We start from the raw sequence: 20,743 nt of genomic DNA, 5'->3' as shown, positions 1-20,743 counted from the left end.
GACAAACCTTAAAAGCATCAGAATTTCCAAAGCATGGAGAGAAATATTTAATGGAAAATAAAAACAAAAAGGATATAAAATCTTTTATCCAAGGAATTTAATAAAAACATCAAATAAAGAGCAGGAAAAGGGAAAGAGGGACAGCAATTCCTGTATTTACATTATATTAAGAATAAATTTAATCAAATAAAACATCTCAGATTTCCAGGAATTCTTTCCCAAAGACGGGTTTTTCCCAGGAAAGATGGAAGCAGAGGGAAAAAGTCAATTTTATTTGGGAAGGAGCTCACCCAAAGCCTGGAATTTCCCCCAAATCATCATCAGCAGCTCATTAAAAGCATTAATTAGCACAGAGCTCATTAATTTTAGCACTGAATATTAATTAAGCAGCCATCAAACTCCATGGGAACTCCCACTGCTCTGTCCAATAGCTTAAATTCTGTCCAATTGATTTTTGACTAAAATCTGATATTTTAAAGCCATAATCTCCCATTCCCAGTGCAGATGTCAACAAAACAATGTCATTTTAATATTAATTTAATCTTAATTAATGTTATTTCATTTTTTAAAATTCGCTCTGAAAAGGTTTTCTGTAACATTTTAAATAAGTTCTTCCCCACAGCTCCCTGAAAAAATTCCATTAAATTCCCAATAACTCTTCAGGAAGTTAATAAAAACACTGGAATTGAGTGTGGATATTCTCAGGAGGTCAAACATTCCTTGGAACCACCAAAATTCCCAAAATCCAGCCTTTATTGGGATTCCCTGGATCAGCAGCTGAGGAAAACAAATATTTTAGGAGCCGTCCAAATGGAATTGGGTATGGAGGACAAACATTCCTTGGAATCACCGTTCCCTTCCCAAAACCCAAGTTTTACTTGGGATGCCCTGCATCAGCAGCTGAAGGAAACCAGGGAATATTCCAAGATCCTCCCACGCAGAATTCCAGCTGGCTTCAAGCCCCCAAACCAAGGAGGAAAACTACCTGAATCCGGGAATTCCCACCATTCCTTCCAGCAGGAAAATCCCCTCCGAGGAGCTGGGACGGACGGAAAATCGCAAATTCGCGACCACCAATTCCCGCTGCTCGGCTGAATCCTTTTATCCTGGGATCTCTTTGGGGGGGGTGGGGGGGTTGGGAGCAGAACAGAAAGTTCTGGAAAGGGGGAGGAGGAAGCTCAGAACTCCTCGTGGACGTTGCGGGCGTAATCCATGAGTTTGCTGCCCGTGAAGTACTCGCTGTACTTGAGGATCTCCTCCAGCTCCAGGTGGTGGTTCTGGTTCTCGTCGGCCACGGCGATCATCTGCCGCGCCTCGTTCAGCGCGTTGTGCTCGTTCATGGGATCCATGTATTCCTGACAAACCGTGGACAAACGGCCTGAGGGGGGTGCTCCAAAAATCCCAGCTCCCACCCAGCCCAAAGTGGGGGAAAGGTCTGTGAGAAGGGTTACATGGGGCTTTTTTCCTGGTTTCTAGGATGCTACCAAAAAAATCGGAGATTTTTGTGGGTCATTCCATGAAATATTTCTGGATTTTGGGCTGCAAATTAAACTCAGGAAAAATTCCTGTTAAAAACAAAGGATTATCAATTTTCAGGACCTAAATTCTCTCATTTTTCCTGCTTTGTTTGGCTGTTCCCACAGATTATTTTAAAATGAAAATAACATGAAATTAAAATGCAATTAACACAAAATTAAAATTAAATGGAAATATTCCATTTTTAAATTTAAAAAATGAGCTGTAAGTGCATTTGTGATGTTTCTAAAGCTGTGTTTGGGAATAATTGGCTGGCAAAGGACGAGGACTCACCTCCAGCTCCTCCATGGTGACGATGCCGTCGTGGTTGGCGTCGATGACCTCCTGGAACTCCTTCCTCCTGTCCCTCACCCAGTCATCGTCGATGTCCTGAGCCTGCTGGTTCTCCACCGTGCCCACGGGCAGGGAGATGAACTCTGACAGGGTCAGCTTCTTATCCCCGTCCTGATCTGGGAAAAACACACACAGTTATAACAGATTCACTCAATTCCTGTTAAAAAGCACAAAATTTAAAATATGTTCATTTAATTCCCATAAAAAGGGGTATTTCCTACTGATCTGTGAAAAAACCAAACCCCTCCCAATACCCACAGAAAAATGGGAATCCATGAACTCCACCAGACTATTCCATGCAAAACCTTCCCGAAACACACATAAAAATGGGAATCCATGGATACAATGGGAATCCATGGAACTCCACCTGACTATTCCATGTAAAACCCTCTAGAAATCCACATAAAAATGGGAATTCATGGAATCCATGGGAAGAATTCCCGGGAAATCCTGGATTACCTAAATCACGGATGATCTCGTGCACCATGAAGTGCAGCATGCCCCAAATATCCACATAACCCAGGAATCCAAGGACAGAATTCCCAGGAATTGCCATCTTACCGAGGTCGCGGACGATCTCCTGCACCATGAAGTGCAGCATGCCCCAAACAGCCACATAAACCCAGGAATCCATGGAATGCAGGGACAGAATTCCCAGGAATTGCCGTCTTACCGAGGTCGCGGACGATCTCCTGCACCATGAAGTGCAGCATGCCCCAAACAGCCACATAAACCCAGGAATCCATGGAATGCAGGGACAGAATTCCCAGGAATTGCCACCTTACCGAGGTCGCGGACGATCTCCTGCACCATGAAGTGCAGCATGCCCCAAATATCCACATAAACCCAGGAATGCAGGGACAGAATTCCCAGGAATTGCCACCTTACCGAGGTCGCGGACGATCTCCTGCACCATGAAGTGCAGCATGCCCCAAATATCCACCATAAACCCAGGAATCCATGGAATGCAGGGACAGAATTCCCAGGAATTGCCGTCTTACCGAGGTCGCGGACGATCTCCTGCACCATGAAGTGCAGCATGCCGCGGCTGTGCTCGGGGTGCAGGAAGGACAGGAACTCCTGCTCGCTCAGCAGCAGGTCCGGGGGGGGATTGTCCGCCTGGTACCAGCGATCCTTCAGGTTGTCCAGCACTTCCTGCGCTGCAACGGCACCGCGGGGCTGGGATGGATCCCACAGGCTCATCCCAAACCCTGCCCCTGCCCAGCTATGGGACTGCAGCTCATCCCAAACCCTGCAATGGCACCGTGGGGCTGGGATGGATCCCACAGGCTCATCCCAAACCCTGCCCTGCCCAGCTATGGGACTGCAGTTCATCCCAGAGGCTCATCCCAAACCCTGCCCCTACCTGGCTTTAGCATCGCAGCTCACCCCAAACCCTGCCCTGCTCTGGGATCACAGCTCACCCCAAACCCTGCAATGGCACCGCGGGGCTGGGATGGATCCCACAGGCTCATCCCAAACCCTGCCCTGCCCAGCTATGGGACTGCAGCTCATCCCAGAGGCTCATCCCAAACCCTGCCCTGCTCTGGGATCACACCTCATCCCAAACCCAGCAGCAGCACCGCGGGGCTGGGATGGATCCCAGAGGCTCATCCCAAACCCAGCCCTGCTCTGGGATCACAGCTCATCCCAGAGGCTCATCCCAAACCCTGCCCCTGCCCAGCTTTGGGATCACAGCTCATCAAAGGTCACACCTGCACATTTGGGATCACAGCTCACCCCAAACCCTGCAGCAGCACTGTGGGGCTGGGATGGATCCCAAAGGCTCATCCCAAACCCTGCAATGGCACCACGGGGCAGGGATGGATCCCACAGGCTCACCCCAAACCCTGCCCCTGCCCGGCTATGGGATCACAGCTCATCCCAAAGGCTCATCCCAAACCCTGCCCCTGCCCAGCTTTGGGATCACAGCTCATCAAAGGCCGCACCTGCACATTTGGGATCGCAGCCCATCCTAAACCCTGCACCCGCAGGTTTGGGATTGCAGCTCATCCCAAACGCTGAACTTGCCCCCATCCGTTTGTAGGATTTAGAACAATTGCTTTGTGGGATTTCAGTTCATCCCAAATCTTGGCACTGCCCCCATCCATTTTTAGGATTTGGCACAACCTAGTTTGAGGAATTTCAGTTGCCCCAATCCAATTTGTTAGGGTTTCAGTTGTCCCAATCCATCTTTAAGACTTCAATTATCACAATCCATATTTAGGATTTAAATTGTCACAATTTTTAGGATTTCAGTTGTCCCAACCCGTTTTTAGGATTTAATCTGTCACAACCCCATTATTTCAAGCCCTCAGTTGTTTAATCAATGACGTTTTTTAAGCCTAAACCCTGCAGATTTTTATCACAATATTCCACATTTTTGCTGCAAGAAAAGTTGAATTATTAGTGTATGAACAGAAAAATCAGCACCAAAATCCCATGGAATTCCTTCATCTCGTCCCACAATCCAATTATCTGCCAATATCCATCAATTAACTGAAACCCAATTTAAGCCTGAAATCCGAATTTCTGCAGAAAGTGCCTTAAACTCCACACCCCCAGGTGCTTTTGATTTAAAATAAAAAAACAAAAAAAAATCATTTTTACAGTGCTTGGAGGAGGAGAAAAAACCCCTGAGGAAGTGAAGGATGAATAATTTGACTTTCCTACAGAAGATTCTGGGGCTCAGGTGCAGCCTCGGGGCTGACTCAGCAGCTCTGGGGTTCCTGGAATCAGCCCCAGGTGATTTCCCTGCACACTCTCAGCTCCTTTTTGTGCCCTTCAGGCGCTTCTGCAGCACTGGAAAATGTCACCGAAGCAATTTGGAAATGACTCAGCCCTGCAGGGAAAGGGAAAGGTGCAGGGGGGATTTTACAGGAAACTGAAATGTTGCTTCAAGGGGAAAAACAGGAAAATTCCTCCTAAAACTGCAATTTTCCTGGCAGACTCTGGTCAGGAACAAAGTGGGATTTATCCTCTGACTTCCGTTTTTGGGGGGATTGTAGAGGAAATTTAAATTATTTTTTTTTGAAGGAGATTCCTCCTAAAAGTTGTAATTTTCATGGCAGATTCTGGTCAGGATGAAGGAAGGATTTCTGTCTTTTGACTTAATTTTTGATTCAGGATTTTAGACTAAATTATAATATTTTTTGAGGGAAAAACAAGAAGATTCCTCTAAAAATGTCATTTTCACACCAAATTTCAGGTGGAAAAAAAGCAGGTTTTTTTTTTTTTATTAAGCTGGAAAACAGGAAGGTTCCTCAAAAAAAAAAATCTCATGTTCAAAGCATATTTTACATTAGAAACTGCAGAATTTTTGGTTTATCATTTAACTCCTCCTCAAGCAGAACAACCGAAACTTTTCCCTCCCATTTCTATTTTCACCCCCAGGTTTTAATACCAAAACCCCAATTCTGCACTTACTTTCTTCATCTATTTTCAACTCCTCGTTGTTTTTGATTTTCTCTGCAATTTCCTTTTCATTGAAGCCTTTGCTTGCCAAGAATTTAATTTTATATTCATCCCAAGAAACGTGACCTGGAATTGAGAACAGTTCAGCCTGAAATGATCAATTTTGCATTTCATTCTTTCAAAATCAGCAAATTTTCAAATTTTTTAGTCCAACACCACAAGCCCACACTGAATTTTAGGAATGACAACATAAAAGCTGTCACCTGATTAATTTATGGGGTTTTTTAGCCATAAAATTTGGCGGAAAATTCAATTTATTCTTTTTTTTTTTATTATTTCTTTATGAAACAAAGAGCTGCCTGCAGCACATCCTTCCCACAAAAATCCAAATTTGGGATTCCAGACCTAAACTTCAACCCACAAATAAATTCTAGATCCCAGAACTGATGTAAAAAGTGATTTTTTTGAGGGAAAAAATGTTGATCTTACCATCCCCATCAGGATCCACAGCTCTGAAGTGCATTTTGTTCTCCTCCACGGCCTCCTGGAAATGTTCATCTGTTTTTTCCATGATCCAACGTTGCATTTCCTTGGCACTGATTTTTTTATCATTATTTATATCCACCCTAGGGAGGAAAAATAAACAGGATTTCAGTTTAGAGTTCAGCAGGGAAAGATCTGGTTGGGTTTTAGTTTATAAATTGGTTTGTTCAGCAAAAATTCACAGAAAAATGAATATTTTTGATTTTCTGTGAGAAACAATTGGCTGATCAGCCTTCAGTTCAGAATTAAAGTACATAATTTAATTATTTAATTCAATTTAGCAAGATTTAGGTTATTATTCAGTGATTTTTTAAAATTAAATCATGTTTTTGAGGGAAGTTTTCCCACAGATTATTCCTGATGGAATTTTGGAATTTCACTCCAAATTCAGAACTGGAAAAATTTTCTTGACCTTGAATTCTCTCTCAATTTCTCTTTCCAAGCCCTTTTATTTTCAAATGTAATTGAGTTTTTATTTTTCAACACATTTGAACATTGAACATCTCTTTGTTCTCCATGAGTTTTCTGGAATTTCTTGGATTCAGAGCTGCAGAATTCAATTTGTCCTGATTGAAATTATCAGGAAAATCCAATCTGATCAATCCTTAATTCATTAGGAAATTAATTTTAAAATTACAGTTCAAAGCCAAAAATAAATCAAAATCTCTGAAGGGGTTTTTTTTGAGCATGAAATAAATATTCAAAATATCACAAAAAATCAGATTTTATTTTGTTAACATTTCAAATTCTATTTAAAGCATCCCCAACCCACTCTTTGTAACTCAAAATGTCACTAAAAATCAGATTTTATTTTGTTAACATTTCAAATTCTATTTAAAGCACCTCAAAATAATTTTTTTCAAAACTCAAAGAAAAACCAGAGTTCAAAAGCCCCAGTTTGCCTCTGGCCTTTATCTGCTGCCATCACTGAGTTGTTTTGATTGAAACTTGAATTATTCAAGATATGATTTGCCTTGAAATGTCAACTAAATGTGAAAAAAGAGATAAACAACCCCAAAAAATGCAGATTTAGGGAGTTTCAATATCACAACTTCTACCAGGGAGATGCTTTTATCATTTATTTATTATTTATTCAAAAATTACTTTAATGAAATTCTATTTATTCACAGCAAGCTGGCACCAAATAAAGCTTTGAAAGTTTAACCCCCTTGTGGTAATTGGAGGTATTTTCATTAAAAAATGCAAATAAAGCCAATTCTGCCACCTGCTGTCTGAAAGTGCTGAATCAAAGCAAAAAAAAATTGAATTTTGAAATTACTAATGAAAAAATCCAAGTTTGAAATATCCACATTCCCAATTTTGAAATATGAATTAAAAGACTCAATTTTAAAAATAAGGATTAACATTTCAAATATTGAAATATGAAAACTCCCAATTTTGAAAATAAGAATGGAAATCCCTGATTTTGAAAATATGAAGTAACACCCCAAATCTGAAATATTAAAATTATCAATTTTTAAGTATTAACTAAAATTTCCAATTTTGAAATATTAATTTAAATTTCCAGTTTTAAAATCTCCAATTTTGAAAATATTATTTTAAACCCCCAATTTTGAAACACTAAAATTCCAAACTCGGAACATATTAACCAAAATTTCCAATCTTGAAAACATTAAAATTCCCAGTTTTAATACATATTCATTCAAATTTCCATTTGGAACTATTAAAATCCCCTATTTTGAAGCTACTAATTTAAATTCCCAATTTTAAAACCTTTAGGGGCACAAAATCAGGAGGATGGCTTCTGCAGCAGTGCTGGAAACAAAAAGGTTTTAATAAAAGGCAAAATAACAAATTTTTTACACAGACAAACCGAGCCAGGTGCAAGAGACCCTCCTGCCCCTGGTAAACATCTCCCAAGAGTGATTGGTTTCTTTGTTCTCTCCTTTCCCTCCCAAAAGTGATTGGTTTCTTTCTTCTCCTCTTTCCCTCACAAAACCCATGGTTTCTTTGTTCTCTTCTTTTTCTAGAAAATTGCCTGGGCAGGATTTTTTGGCTCCTGTCCATTGGCCACCCTTAAGTTTGAGGTGACAGAGGGTGTCAGGTTGTGTTCTGACCCTGTCAGTGTTGCTTTAGTTTCCTGCATTGTTTATTTTATCCTTTTATTTTCTTCCCTATTAAAGAACTGTTATTTCCTGCTTCCATAAGTTTTGTTGTCTGAGAGCCCCTTACTTTAAAATTTCTAACAATTCAGAGTTGGGGGGTGTGGTGTTCACAGGGGTCCCAGGATGAGGGAAGAGATGAGAATCTTGACTCCATGTTTCAGAAGGCTGATTTATTATTTTATGATATATATTATATTGAAAGAAAATGATATATTAAAACTATACTAAAAGAAAAGAGGAAAGGAAAGGAAAGGAAAGGAAAGGAAAGGAAAGGAAAGGAAAGGAAAGGAAAGGAAAGGAAAGGAAAGGAAAGGAAAGGAAAGGAAAGGAAAGGAAAGGAAAGGAAAGGAAAGGAAAGGAAAGGAAAGGAAAGGAAAGGAAAGGAAAGGAAAAAGGAAAGGAGAAAGGAAAAGGAAAGGAGAAAGGAGAATAATAAAATCTTGTGTCTGACCAGAGAGTCTGACACAGCTGGACTGTGATTGGCCATTAATTAAAAACAATCACATGAGACCAAAGATGCACCTGCTGCATTCCACAGCAGCAGATAATTATTGTTTTTCTTTTCCTCTGAGGCTTCTCAGAAGATCCTAACAAAAGGATTTTTCATAAAATATGTCCGTGACAGAGGGGTTCATTTTCTCCATTTCAGGGGAGGCTCCTGCCTTCCCAAACCAAGACTTTATTTTTATTATAAATTAATAAAGGAGCCCTGTGAGAGCATGGAGCCAGATGCACCTGCCTGCAGCCCAAACACGGGCCAGACTCACTTGGAGAAGATGCCCACGAGCTTCCTCCTGTTCCTGCGCGGCTGCGAGTCCTCCTCGAACTCCTCGCGCTCCTTGCCCAGGAACACCTCCTGGTGGAACTCCTTGTTCAGGTGCCCGTCCAGCTCCATCTTGACGCCGTTCAGGTGGTCGGGGGGCAGGATCTCGTTCTCCTCCCTGGCCTCCCCTGCCCTCTCCTTCAGCACAGAGTGGTTGGCAGGCCTGGCATAAACGTCCATCAGCAGGAAGATGAACAGGAGGGAGAGGTACAGAGAGCCCAAGCTGCACAGGAAAGCTTGTCTTGACATCATTTTGATGGGGTTTTTCCTTTTTTATTATTTACTGGCTGCTGAAATCACTGTGGGGTCTAAAAGAAAAAAAGGAGAAAAAACAAATTAAATTCTGAAGCAAAAGGTCACTGTGGGTTAAACGAACTAAAAGGAAAAAAGAAGAAAAAGCAAGTTAAACTCTGAAGCAAGAGGTCATTAATGAACATCTAAAAATTAAAATAACCTATACAAAGTATTAATAACTTATATACATATAAATATATGTACATAACTTGTTTATATACATATATGCACATAACTTATTCATACACATATATATGTACATATGGTTATATGTATACTTTAAGATATACGTATATATATTAAAGTATATATATACAAGTGTATGTATACACTTGTATGTACATACACTTGTATACATACATACAAGAATAAATTTAGAGGAATCTACACAAAAATAGAGGAGTTTTTGATGTCAGTCATTAAAAAAGCCTGTTAATTAATAAATATATGGAACTAATAGGCGCAGATCCAAGAGAAAGCGGAGCTGGAAAAATCCAGGAAACAGCGGCGGGGAGGAGCTGTCACAGAGCCATAAAATCCGTGTGTCCTGCCCTGGAAGTGACCCAAAGCGGCCATCCCGCCGAATTCCAGGGAAAATTAATCCCAAATCAAACAGAGAGCGCAGTAAGGAACCCAAACCCTTCAGAGCCCCCAGAAACCTCAAAACCCCACAAAGCCCTCGGAGTCCTCCGAGTCCCCAGAACCCCTCAGAACCCCTCAGGTCCCGCGGGGCTGCGGGAGGAGCCGCCCGCACTCACCGGGAGGCTGTGGGCAGGGAGCGGCCGCTGCCCCGAGCGCCGTGCCGGCCGCGGGGAGGCTCAGCCCGGGCCCGGCCGCCGCTGAGGCCCTCACGGCCCCTGACGGAGCCCGGCGTTGCCAGGGCGGAGGGAGGCGGGGAGGAGGCGGAAGTTTCCTCACTGCGCCGCGCGGCGGGAAGTCGCGGCAGCCATCTTAGGTGAGGGCAGCCGCCATTTCCGGCAGAGAGGGGCAGAGGGGCGTTTCCCGGGTGGTCCCGTCATTATCTCGGTTGTTAACGTGTCAGTTTCCTGCTGCTTCCTGGCTCTGTGTGTGTGGCTGTTTTCTTTGAATTATGGAACGGTTTGGGTCGGAAGGAACCTTAAATAGCACCTAATGCAAACCCCTGCCCCAGCTGCGACTGCCCATCCCTGGAATTGCTCAATGCTAGGTTGGACATTGAGGCTTGGAGCATCCTGGGATAGTGGAAGGTTTCCCTGCCCATGGCGGGGGGTGGCACTGGATGGGCTTTGAGCCCATCCCAACCTTTTACCATTCCACGACGGCACAGTGCCCAAGCCCAAGATGGCTCCTCCTCGGCCTCACGTGCCCTACTCAAAGATGGTGGCTGTCGCGTCAGGCGCTGCGGCCTCCGCCCTTCCTCCCGCCCCTTGCCCCGGTGCGAGAAGCGCCGGAACGGCGGCAGGAGCAGGGACGGGACTGCCACTTCCCCGAGGAGAAGGCGGAAAGCGCGGGAGAGCCATGAAACCACCGCAGCGCGGCAGCGGCGCGCGGTGAGCGCTCCCGCAGAACGCCTGTCCCCTCCCGGAGGCCGTACCGCCGCTCCCGCCTAAACGGGGCGGGCGTGGCGCCGGCCGTGAGGGTCCCCGCGGCCATGAAGGCGCTGCGGCGGCTGAGCCGGCACCGCACCGCGCTGGGGCTCGGCGGGCTCTCGCTCTGCGCCGCCGTCCTGCTCTACCTCGCCAAGTGCACCTCCGAGGGGCTGCGCCCGCTGCCCGCGCCCCCCGCGCTCCCGCACAGCCAGCCCGGCCGGGGGGCCCGCGCCGCGCCCCCGGCCGGCCCTGAGGGCAGCGCCTTCGTGGCCGTGGTGGTGATGAGCGGCCCCAAGTACAGCGAGCGGCGCAGCATCATCCGCAGCACCTGGATGGCGGCGGCGCGGCAGGCGCCTCACGGCCACGTCTGGAGCCGCTTCGTGGTGGGCACGGCGGGGCTGAGCGCCGAGGAGCTGCGGAGCCTGGAGCTGGAGCAGAGCCGCCACCGCGACCTGCTGCTGCTGCCCGAGCTGCGCGACTCCTACGAGAACCTCACGGCCAAGGTGCTGGCCACCTACGTGTGGCTGGACGCGCACCTGGACTTCCAGTTCGCCCTCAAGGCGGACGACGACACCTTCGTGCGCTTGGACGTGCTGGTGGAGGAGCTGAGGGCCAAGGAGCCGCGGCGCCTCTACTGGGGCTTCTTCTCGGGCCGCGGGCGGGTGAAATCCGGGGGGAAGTGGAAGGAGAGCGCCTGGCTGCTGTGCGATTATTACCTGCCCTACGCGCTGGGCGGCGGCTACGTGATCTCCGCCGACCTGGTGCGCTACCTGCGCCTCAGCAGGGACTACCTGAACCTGTGGCAGAGCGAGGACGTGTCCCTGGGCGTGTGGCTGGCGCCCATCGACGTGAAGAGAGTGCACGACCCCCGCTTCGACACCGAGTACAAATCGCGCGGCTGCAGCAACAAATACATCGTGACTCACAAGCAGAGCATCGAGGACATGCTGGAGAAGCACCAGACGCTGGCCAAGGAAGGGAAGCTCTGTAAGGAGGAGGTGAAACTCAGGCTTTCCTACATGTACGACTGGGGAGTGCCTCCCTCGCAGTGCTGCCAGAGGAAGGACGGCATCCCCTGAACGCCTCGGGAGGAAGGCTCAGGATGGTGGACTCTGGTTGCTGTTACACGGGGAGAATCCCGTTAAAATGGAATTCTTGCCTCAGTTTCTCCCTCAGAACATTGGGCCCAAGGCTTTGGGATGCAGGCATGGCTGGATGTAGGGAAGAGCAGAATCCTGGAATCTCCCACTCCATATCCAAGGACAGACTTCCCAAATCCCAGCCCGGTGCTGTGGATCCATAATTCCAGCAGAGCTGAGTGGGAAGAGCTGATAAAATGGAATTCTTGCCTCAGTTTCTCCCTCAGAACATTGGGAACAAATCATTCCCCTCAGGCACCGATCCCAAAGGCTTTGGGATGCAGGCCTGGCTGGATTTAGGGAAGAGCAGTTAATTGGAGTCAGGGGTTAATTACTCTTAAAAAGATTTTGCACGACTCATTCTGTCACCCTGACACTCCCTGAGAACTGCTGACGTGGCATGGTTAAAGATGCTTAAAAAATAAAATAAAATAAACCAAGTGCCAGAAAGCACAGCAAAAGGTCAAATGCCAGGATTGAAGGCAAATAAAAGGTGTCAAAACACAAAAAGTGGAGAAAAGCGGGGGGAGAGAACTGGAATGAAAAGCTGGAACAGATTCTGAGGCTGATTTGCTAAAGGTCATGCTAAGTTTTGATGCTGATAAGAATAAAATGAGGCTGCTGTTTATTCCTTGGCAAGGAAATGCCAGCTTGGCACGGAGGGAAGAGCCCAAACTGGGACCAGATTATTCCAGAGGCTGGGAACAGGGATCAGCTTTTCCTGGGAGGGCTGCAGGGAGAGCAGAGAATGGAATCATTCCATCTGCTCATTTGTCTTGTTCTGCTCTCTGAAAGGCAACGTACATAAATCACCTGGCAGCTCCAAAGGGAGGCGGCTGAGTTTTGGCAGAAATTAAATTTATTCTTATTTTGGGAGAAGATTTTTTGGCTTTGCAAAGCCTCCAGGTGTTGTTTTGAGCTCATTTCCCTCCAACTCTCACTCAAGAACTCCCTGGCTGCTCCAAATTTAGGTTTATTTTTAATACAAATGAGCAAAAATTGATCAGTAGGAGTTCAAAAACCATTTGCCCAAGGGTGGGGATTTGAGGTATAGAAGTGAAATTTGTGTAGTCAAGAGAAAAAGGTTCCCCCCACCCCAAAAACTGAATTTGGAGAACTTTTATTTCTCTTTTCAGCACACTAAAAAATCACATTTAGGTGTTCAGAGTTAGGGAATTCCCTCCTCCAAAAATTCCTTGTAGAGGAACTAAAATTGAATTAATTATCAGTGACACGTCCAGAATTTGGGGATTTCCCTTCAGTCCTGCCTACACCAAAACATTCAGAGCTCACCCAGGCCTCAGACACGAGTTCTTTATCTCCAAACCTGGAATTCCAACATTTTCCAGTGGCAGCTGCTCCAGAATTTCCCCAGTGCCCTGTGCCAGCTGCAGCTCTGCAGTGTGAGCAGTTTTTAGTTTGGAAATGTAAAATTTCATTTTTTAAATGTCTTTTTGGTGAGGTTTTTTTTCTTTTTTTTTTTTTTTTTGGTGTTTGTTGCACTCTGCACTTTAATTCCCATTCCATTCCCTCCTTCCCAACTCTGGCTGGAAGAGACAAATGGCACAGAAAAATTGAAAATAAAAAAGGTGCCAATTTCTCTTTCTTTTTGCTTAGCAAAATTAGGAATTTTAGGAATACCAAAGGGATCAGTTACATTGGAAATTTTTTTTTTTTGTTATTCTTGTTTTAATTAATTAATAACTGAAGATCAAAAATCTTCAGAAGATTTTTTGGTTTAAAATTTTCAAGGCTTTTTTTCCTGAAACAAAACTAAAATCCAGCAAAAACTCAATTATTTTAGCATGTTGAACTCAATTATTATAATTATTGTTCTAATAATTATTATTATAATGCATGCATAGGGATTACCAAGGAGTATTTTTTTCCCCAAATATCCTATTCCAAAGCAGGAATTTTCCAAGATGTCAGCAACTTCCAGTTTTTTAAACGTCCATTTGCCATCTGAGGTTCATCAGTGTTGTCTGTGTCGTGATAAATTACCTGTAATGTGAATATTTATTTATAATTATATTTATTTATAATTCTTGCCAGTGTATTCTCTTTATTTTCCCAGAAAAAAAATACAAATAAATCAGTATTCCCAGAATAACATCCATTTTCCCATTATTTTATCCACCTTTACCCTTTATTTTCCCTGGAAAATTCCACCTGGGAAGCAAAGTCAGGTGAGGATGAGACCAAATTATTTTAAAAGAAATTTCCTCCCCTTTGACTTCCTTGGCGTCTTTAATCCTCAGCATTCCAATATTTTTAAAATCAATTTTCCTCCAAATTTCAAACATTCCACCCTCAAACAGACAACTCAAACTTCCCTCAAAAATGAAAATAAACTGATTTTTTCCCATAAATAATTTGGGATAACTTTGGGGTTTTGCTGTTGAAGCAAAGGGATCCTTTTAGAATTTATTCCCAGATTTTCCTGCCTGTCCCAGGCAGTCGCTAGATGTCACTCCAAGCCTTTGGAAGTGTCAATTCCTTAAAAAAAAAGGAATTTAACTGTTTAAAACCAGATGTTTGTGACTAAAATCAGGTGGTGGGCTCTGATTTTAACATAAAATAATTGGGGGAAAAGGGAAAGGAGTTTTCCAATTAAAAAAAGGAATTATGAGGGAATTATTGAGGATGGGGCCACCATCTTTTTCCATGGAATCCATGGGAAGTTGATGTGGAAACCTAAAGAGAAACTTTTGAAAAAGCCCCTAAAATACAGGAAAATTAATGAAATTATTGAAATTTAATTAAAATAATGAAAACCATTCCTGGATTTTTTTAAAAGGGGACACAGGGACAAAATCCCAGTCCCTGTGTCCCCTTTAAATCAGGAATTTTTGGGGTTTCCTCAGCTGAAAATTCCACGGATTTGAGCTGGGAAATTTCATTTTCCAAAGGAATTTCCAAAGGATTTTGGAAGTTGCCGAGGAATGCCCAGGAAGTTGGGAAGAACATCTCCTGGTGGAAAACCACAATTCCCACTTTCTGGTGGTCCCCATCATTCCCTGCTTCCCCTGACAGCCAAAATCCCAGGAATGTGAGCCCTGTTTATTTTCCGCTCTCCAGCTCTGGCCAAGCGGAGCAGCTCCCACAAAGCACAAGATCCACGAGGAACAAAAAAGGCTGGAAAAGGAATAATTCTGATTTTTGAAGGAAAGGAAAACGTCGTTGTTACCGCCGGTGATCGATGGGTTTGGGGTGGTGCCAGAGGGCTTGGAATCATCACAGCACAAACCACTGGAAAAAACATTTATCCAGAGCTGCTGCTGGCCAGGACAATTCCAAATATTTACTTTAGGTGTTGATTTTAGGGAAGGACTCGAGCCAGGATTCTGGATCTGGATCTGCCAAAATCCTGATGCTTGAGGTGCTAGGAGCTGGAATTTGGGGCCAATCCTTCTGATTTTATCTTGGGTAATTATTTCTCCTTCTTTCCATGCCCTGATCCCACAAAAATGAGTGTCCTGCTTACCCTTGGGAATGTGCTGGGCTGGATCCAGGCTGAATCCATGGCTTTGCTAAACTGAAATCCCAGAGTGGGATTAATATTGGAGTTTTTTTGCAGTTTCCTGGGTGACTTTTTCCCTGCTGGGATTTGCATCTCCTCAGAGTCCAGAGCTCTGCAGATCCTGCTGTCCCTTCCCAAATCCCGCTGTGAAAAACATCGGGAGAATCTTCAGGATTTTCCCAATTTGAGGTGCTGTGCACAACAACTTGGAAAAATTTGTGTTATCCTGCTTTTCTTTACCATTCCCTTTAATTCCATAGGGATTCCTGGCTAAGAGAAATTTTCGGGGTTTTTGTGGGATGGGAGTGACTCACCTGCTCCTTGGAATCTTGGAATTAAAAATGCAGGGAAAACCTTCCAAGATACAAATCCAAGCATCCACCACTAAGCCGTGTCCCCAAGTGCCACATCCAGGGGTTTCCACAGGTTTTTGGGATGGGAATCCGCAGGTTTTTGGGACACTTCCAGGAATGGGGACTCCACTGCTTCTCTGGGCAGCCCATTCCAATGGTTGGGCACCCTTTCAGTGAGGAAATATTCCCAAATATCCAATCTAGTCCCAGCCTGGTGCTGTGGATTCATAATTCCAAGAGAATTGAGTGGGAAAAGGCGATAAAATGGAATTTTTGCCTCGGTTTCTCCCTCAGAACATTGGGCCCGAGGCTTTGGGATGCAGGCCTGGCTGGATGTAGGGAAGAGCAGAATCCTGGAATCTCCCACTCCATATCCAAGGACAGACTTCCCAAATCTCAGCCTGGTGCCATAAATCCATTATTCCAAGGGAATTGAGTGGGAAGAACTACTAAAATTGAATTTTTGCCTCAGTTTCTCCCTCAGAAAATTGGGAACAAATCATTCCCCTCAGGCACTGATCCCAAAGGCTTTGGCATGCAGGCCTGGCTGGATTTAAGGAATTGCAGTGAATTGGAGTCAGGATTTCTGGAATCTCCCACTCCACATCCAAGGACAGACTTCCCAAATCCCATCCTGGTGCCATAAACCCATTATTGCAAAGGAATTGATCAGGAATATCTGCTAAAATGGAAATTTTGCCTCAGTTTCTCCCTCAGAACATTGGTCCCAAGGCTTTGGGGTGCAGGCCTGGCTGGATTTCGGGAATTCTGCTTATCTCCCACTTTATAAAATTCCAGCCTGGCTCCTGGAAAGCTCCGGGGCTGTGGCTGGGAGGTTTTTGAGGACAGGGAGTGGGATAAGAAAACAATAACCAGGATCCGATTTCTGCGGAGCCACGGGAGGAGATAATTGGAGTCTCCAAGAGCTGCTGATAAGATCAGCCTCCGTTGCTATTTTCAGGCTCAGACAGCAGGGCTGGAGACACCGAAATAAATTCTAAAACCTGAGCTGCAGGCTCCCAAAGAGTTCTGTCTCCAAGAAAATCCATAAATATTGCAAGGTGTGGGATAGCGGGACTGGCCTGGCCTGGTTTTCCCTGGGGGCACCTCAGGGGAAGGACTGAGGGGAAAAGGAGGAATTAAGGAGGAAAATTACTTTTTTAGTTCCAAGAGGGAATTCAAAAACCTGCAATTCCTGCTGGGAAGGAGGCAGGGAATAACCAGAGCCCGGGGCAGGAGGCTGGAAAAGGAATTCCTGAGTGGATCCTGGCAGTGGCTCCAGATGGGACCTCAGGCACCACCTGGATGAAGAGAAAATAAACGTGGATTAGAAAATTTGGAGAGGGATTGATTCCCAAGCTCAGGCTGTTCCCTAATTCCATGATTCTGGGTGTCCCCGTGCCCCCTTTCCTTGAATTATCCCTGATTTCCATCACAGGGAGCCTGCAGGGACAACGCTCCCAAGTGGGATTTTGGGGTGTCCTGGGCAGGGATAAGGGTTGGACTCTGATCCCCTGGATCCTCCCAGCTCAGGATATTCTCTAATTTCCCAGTTCCAGCATTCTGAATGTCCCAGTGTCCCCATTCCCTGAATGATCCCGGATTTCCCTGTTTGGACAAAAGGCGGGATTTTGGGGTGTCCTGTAGGAACACATGGGAACTGATGATCCCATGGATCCTCCCAGCTCAGGATATTCCCCATGGGGATGCCCCCATTCCTTGAATGATCCCTGGTTCCCCGCAGCCTTTCCCCGCAATCAGGGAGTGTTTATCCCAGCACTTCCCTTTCCATGGGAGCTTTTCCATGGCTTTTCCATGCCTTTGCAGACATCAAACAGCTCATTTCCCTTGGCTTTTGTCCGTGAAATGGGCTGGAACAGCGGCTCGTAAACAACTGCATCAGCAACGCTGAGGTTGATTTAAAAGCCAGGAATTTTTGGGGTTTTTTTCCCCCCTCTCCTTTTTTAACGCTTTAAATCCAGCATTTTTCCACAGCTTTGCCTGTTCCCCTCTCTGACTTTGCAGAGCAGGAAAGGGAAGGCGAGGAAAATACAAAATTCAGGATAGAAATCGGGATGAAATTATCCTTAAGGGATTCTCAGGATCACCCTGCAGTGCGGGGAATTCACATCCTGCCCTGGTTGTGAATAGGGGATCCTGGTTAAAGGGAAATAGGAGGAATTTTTCCCTATTTTTTCATTTTTCTGGGCAAATCCAGACCAATCCAGGGAAAGGAGAATTTTATTGTAGCTGCCTTGGGGAACAACAGCACCCAGGTGGTTTTGAGGATCCTAAAGGGCTTTTCCAACCTTTGATTCCCAAATTTAGCAGGGATTGGGACCCTCAAGAGCACAGCCATGAACCCACCTGGCTTTCCAGCCAGAACTGAGGAGAATTTTAACATTCCTGTGCTTCCTTCCTTCCCCTTGGACATTTTGGGACTCAAAACTCCCTGTTAGAGCTTTTCTCCTCTCATTCCCACAAAGAAGTGGGAATTGAGAGGGAAAATCCTGTGTTTGGGGGCTTGGGCAGGATATAGAATACAAATTAATGAATTCGATATAATATAATATAATATAATATAATATAATATAATATAATATAATATAATATAATATAATATAATATAATATAATATAATATAATATAATATAACATAACATAACATAACATAACATAACATAACATAACATAACATAACATAACATAACATAACATTTCTTGGGCAAATTTATGCAGATCCAGCCTTTTCTCCTTTGCCATTTGCAAGCCAGAATCCCAAAATTCCATTTTTCCATCACGCTGAGATGGGGGATTCTGGCTGGGAAGTGGATTTAACCTCACATTTATCCTCACCATCCCTAAGACAATCTCTGCAGCATCCTCTTGCTGCTACCTCCCTCCTCCTCCTGTAAGGATGGGGACTTGGGGAATGTTGGAGAGGGACCAGCTAATTGTCACTAATTGTGAACTGCACTAATTGGGATATTTGGGATATTTAATCCCCGCTGCTGAAACCGTCCCGGGCTGCTCCATCAAAGGCCCCAGTGTCACAGACACAGAGGAGTTTTTCATGCCAGGGGCTGCTGCGGGCGATGGCTCCAGCCTGGCTGGAGGGCAGCGCTGTTATTAGGGAATTAAAGCGGCAGACGCCGTTCCAGCCGGGCTCCGGCCAGCCCGCGCCGCGCTGGCAGCGGGGAATAATCGCATCCAGGGGGGCTCAGCATTCCCAGGGAACGGCGGCAGGAGCAGGGATCACCCTGGGCCCTCCTGCGGCCGGGACCGCCGGGGTGCCTGCGCCTGGGGCTTCCCAGAACTGGGAAATGGGAATGGGACTGGGATTCCCGGGGTTCCTGCGCCTGGGCCCTCCCGGAACTGGGAAATGGGAATGGGAACGCCGGGGTTCCTGTGCCTGGGGCCTTCCAGAACTGGGAAATGGGAATGGGACTGGGATTCCCGGGGTGCCTGCGCCTGGGGCTTCCCAGAACTGGGAAATGGGAATGGGACTGGGATTACCGGGATTCCTGTGCCCAGAGCCCTCCCAGAACTGGGAAATGGGAATGGGAACACCGGGGTGCCTGCACCCGGAGCCCTTCCAGAACTGGGAAATGGGAATGGGACTGGGATTCCTGGGGTGCCTGCGCCTGGGGCCTTCCCAGAACTGGGAAATGGGAATGGGACTGGGATTACCGGGGTGCCTGTGCCTGGGGCCTTCCCAGAACTGGGAAATGGGAATGGGACTGGGATTACCGGGGTGCCTGTGCCTGGGGCCTTCCCAGAACTGGGAAATGGGAATGGGACTGGGATCGCCGGGGTTCCTGCACCTGGAGCCCTCCCAGAACTGGGAAATGGGAATGGGACTGGGATTACCGGGGTTCCTGCACCTGGAGCCTTCCCAGAACTGGGAAATGGGAATGGGAACGCCGGGGTTCCTGTGCCTGCGGCCTTCCCAGAACTGGGAAATGGGAATGGGACTGGGATTGCCTGGGTTCCTGCACCCAGAGCCCTCCCAGAACTGGGAAATGGGAATAGAACTGGGATTACCGGGGTGCCTGTGCCTGGGGCCTCCCAGAACTGGGAAATGGGAATAGAACTGGGATTCCCGGGGTTCCTGCACCTGGAACCCTCCCAGAACTGGGAAATGGGAATGGGACTGGGATTACCGGGGTTCCTGCACCTGGGGCCCTCCCAGAACTGGGAAATGGGAACAGGAACGCCGGGGTTCCTGTGCCTGCGGCCTTCCCAGAACTGGGAAATGGGAATGGGAACGCCGGGGTTCCTGCACCCAGAGCCTTCTCAGAACTGGGAAATGGGAATGGGACTGGGATTACCGGGATTGCTGCGCCTGGGGCCTCCCAGAACTGGGAAATGGGAATGGGAACACCGGGGTTCCTGCGCCTGGGGCCTCCCAGAACTGGGAAATGGGAATAGGACTGGGATTACCGGGGCTCCTGTGCCTGGGGCCTTCTCAGAACTGGGAAATGGGAATGGGACTGGGATTACCGGGGTGCCTGCGCCTGGGGCCTCCAGAACTGGGAAATGGGGCTGGGATCCATTGGGAAATGGGACTGGCAGCAATTGGGAAATGGGGCTGGGATCCATTGGGGAAAGGAGCTGGGATCTGTTGGGAAAAGGCTCCATGATCCCTTAGGAGAAAGCTCCACAATCCATTGGGAAAATGATCTGTTATCCATTAGGAAAAGGCTCTGTGATCCATTCCATGATCCCATAGGAAAAGGCTCTGTGATCCCTTAGGAGGAGGCTCCATGATCCCATAGCAAAAAGCTCCATGATCCATTGGGAAAAGGCTCCAAGATCCCTTAGGAATACACATACAGTCCCAGGGATAGTGTTTCCCCCTTGGATTTGGGATTTGGAGGGGAATTTTTGGGATTTTACCTGTGTAAGACAAACATCCCAAGGCTGGGAACATCTGGAAGCTCTGATTAGTGGGAACATCTGGAAGGCTCTGATCAGTGGGAACATCTGCTGTGGGTGTCTGGATTGCAGATGGGAGAAAACAGCTTGGAATTCCATCCAGGAAATCCAGGAAAACCAGGAAATGTGTCCTGGTGGGAGCACTGAGCAACG

At 46.2% G+C, this 20,743-nt stretch overlaps 2 protein-coding genes across 2 annotated transcripts; one reads left to right on the top strand and one right to left on the bottom strand.

Moving 5' to 3' along the window:
- Positions 1-80: 80 nt before the first annotated feature.
- SDF4 (stromal cell derived factor 4) lies at positions 81-9,987 on the bottom strand. The gene is made up of 7 exons (XM_074558877.1): positions 9,828-9,987; positions 8,720-9,083; positions 5,773-5,909; positions 5,296-5,409; positions 2,871-3,029; positions 1,810-1,985; positions 81-1,355 (listed from the first exon to the last, which is right to left on the bottom strand). The coding sequence occupies exons 2-7, from the start codon at positions 9,025-9,027 to the stop codon at positions 1,179-1,181; spliced, it is 1,071 nt and encodes a 356-aa protein (XP_074414978.1). The 5' UTR covers positions 9,028-9,083; positions 9,828-9,987; the 3' UTR covers positions 81-1,178.
- A 430-nt stretch (positions 9,988-10,417) lies between these two features.
- B3GALT6 (beta-1,3-galactosyltransferase 6) lies at positions 10,418-13,826 on the top strand. The gene has a single exon (XM_074558878.1). It carries the CDS (start codon positions 10,700-10,702, stop codon positions 11,714-11,716), a length of 1,017 nt encoding a protein of 338 aa, XP_074414979.1. The 5' UTR covers positions 10,418-10,699; the 3' UTR covers positions 11,717-13,826.
- Positions 13,827-20,743: the final 6,917 nt, after the last annotated feature.

This window comes from Zonotrichia albicollis, chromosome 25 (assembly GCF_047830755.1).
Source record: "Zonotrichia albicollis isolate bZonAlb1 chromosome 25, bZonAlb1.hap1, whole genome shotgun sequence".
NCBI classification, from domain to species: Eukaryota; Metazoa; Chordata; class Aves; order Passeriformes; family Passerellidae; genus Zonotrichia; species Zonotrichia albicollis.
Note: the sequence above shows the minus strand (reverse complement) of the source record. Positions and strands in the feature narration are given on the sequence as shown.

What these genes read in the sequence shown, in the direction of transcription:
- SDF4 (XM_074558877.1), bottom strand. Translation starts at nt 9,027, where the DNA reads ATGATGTCAAGACAAGCTTTCCTGTGCAGCTTGGGCTCTCTGTACCTC. An exon ending in CTCGTGGGCATCTTCTCCAA is followed by an intron (nt 5,910 to 8,719) that starts GTGAGTCTGGCC and finishes TTTCCTCCCTAG; the next exon opens with GGTGGATATAAATAATGATA. An exon ending in GTTGAAAATAGATGAAGAAA is followed by an intron (nt 3,030 to 5,295) that starts GTAAGTGCAGAA and finishes GTGCCGTTGCAG; the next exon opens with CGCAGGAAGTGCTGGACAAC.
- B3GALT6 (XM_074558878.1), top strand. Translation starts at nt 10,700, where the DNA reads ATGAAGGCGCTGCGGCGGCTGAGCCGGCACCGCACCGCGCTGGGGCTC.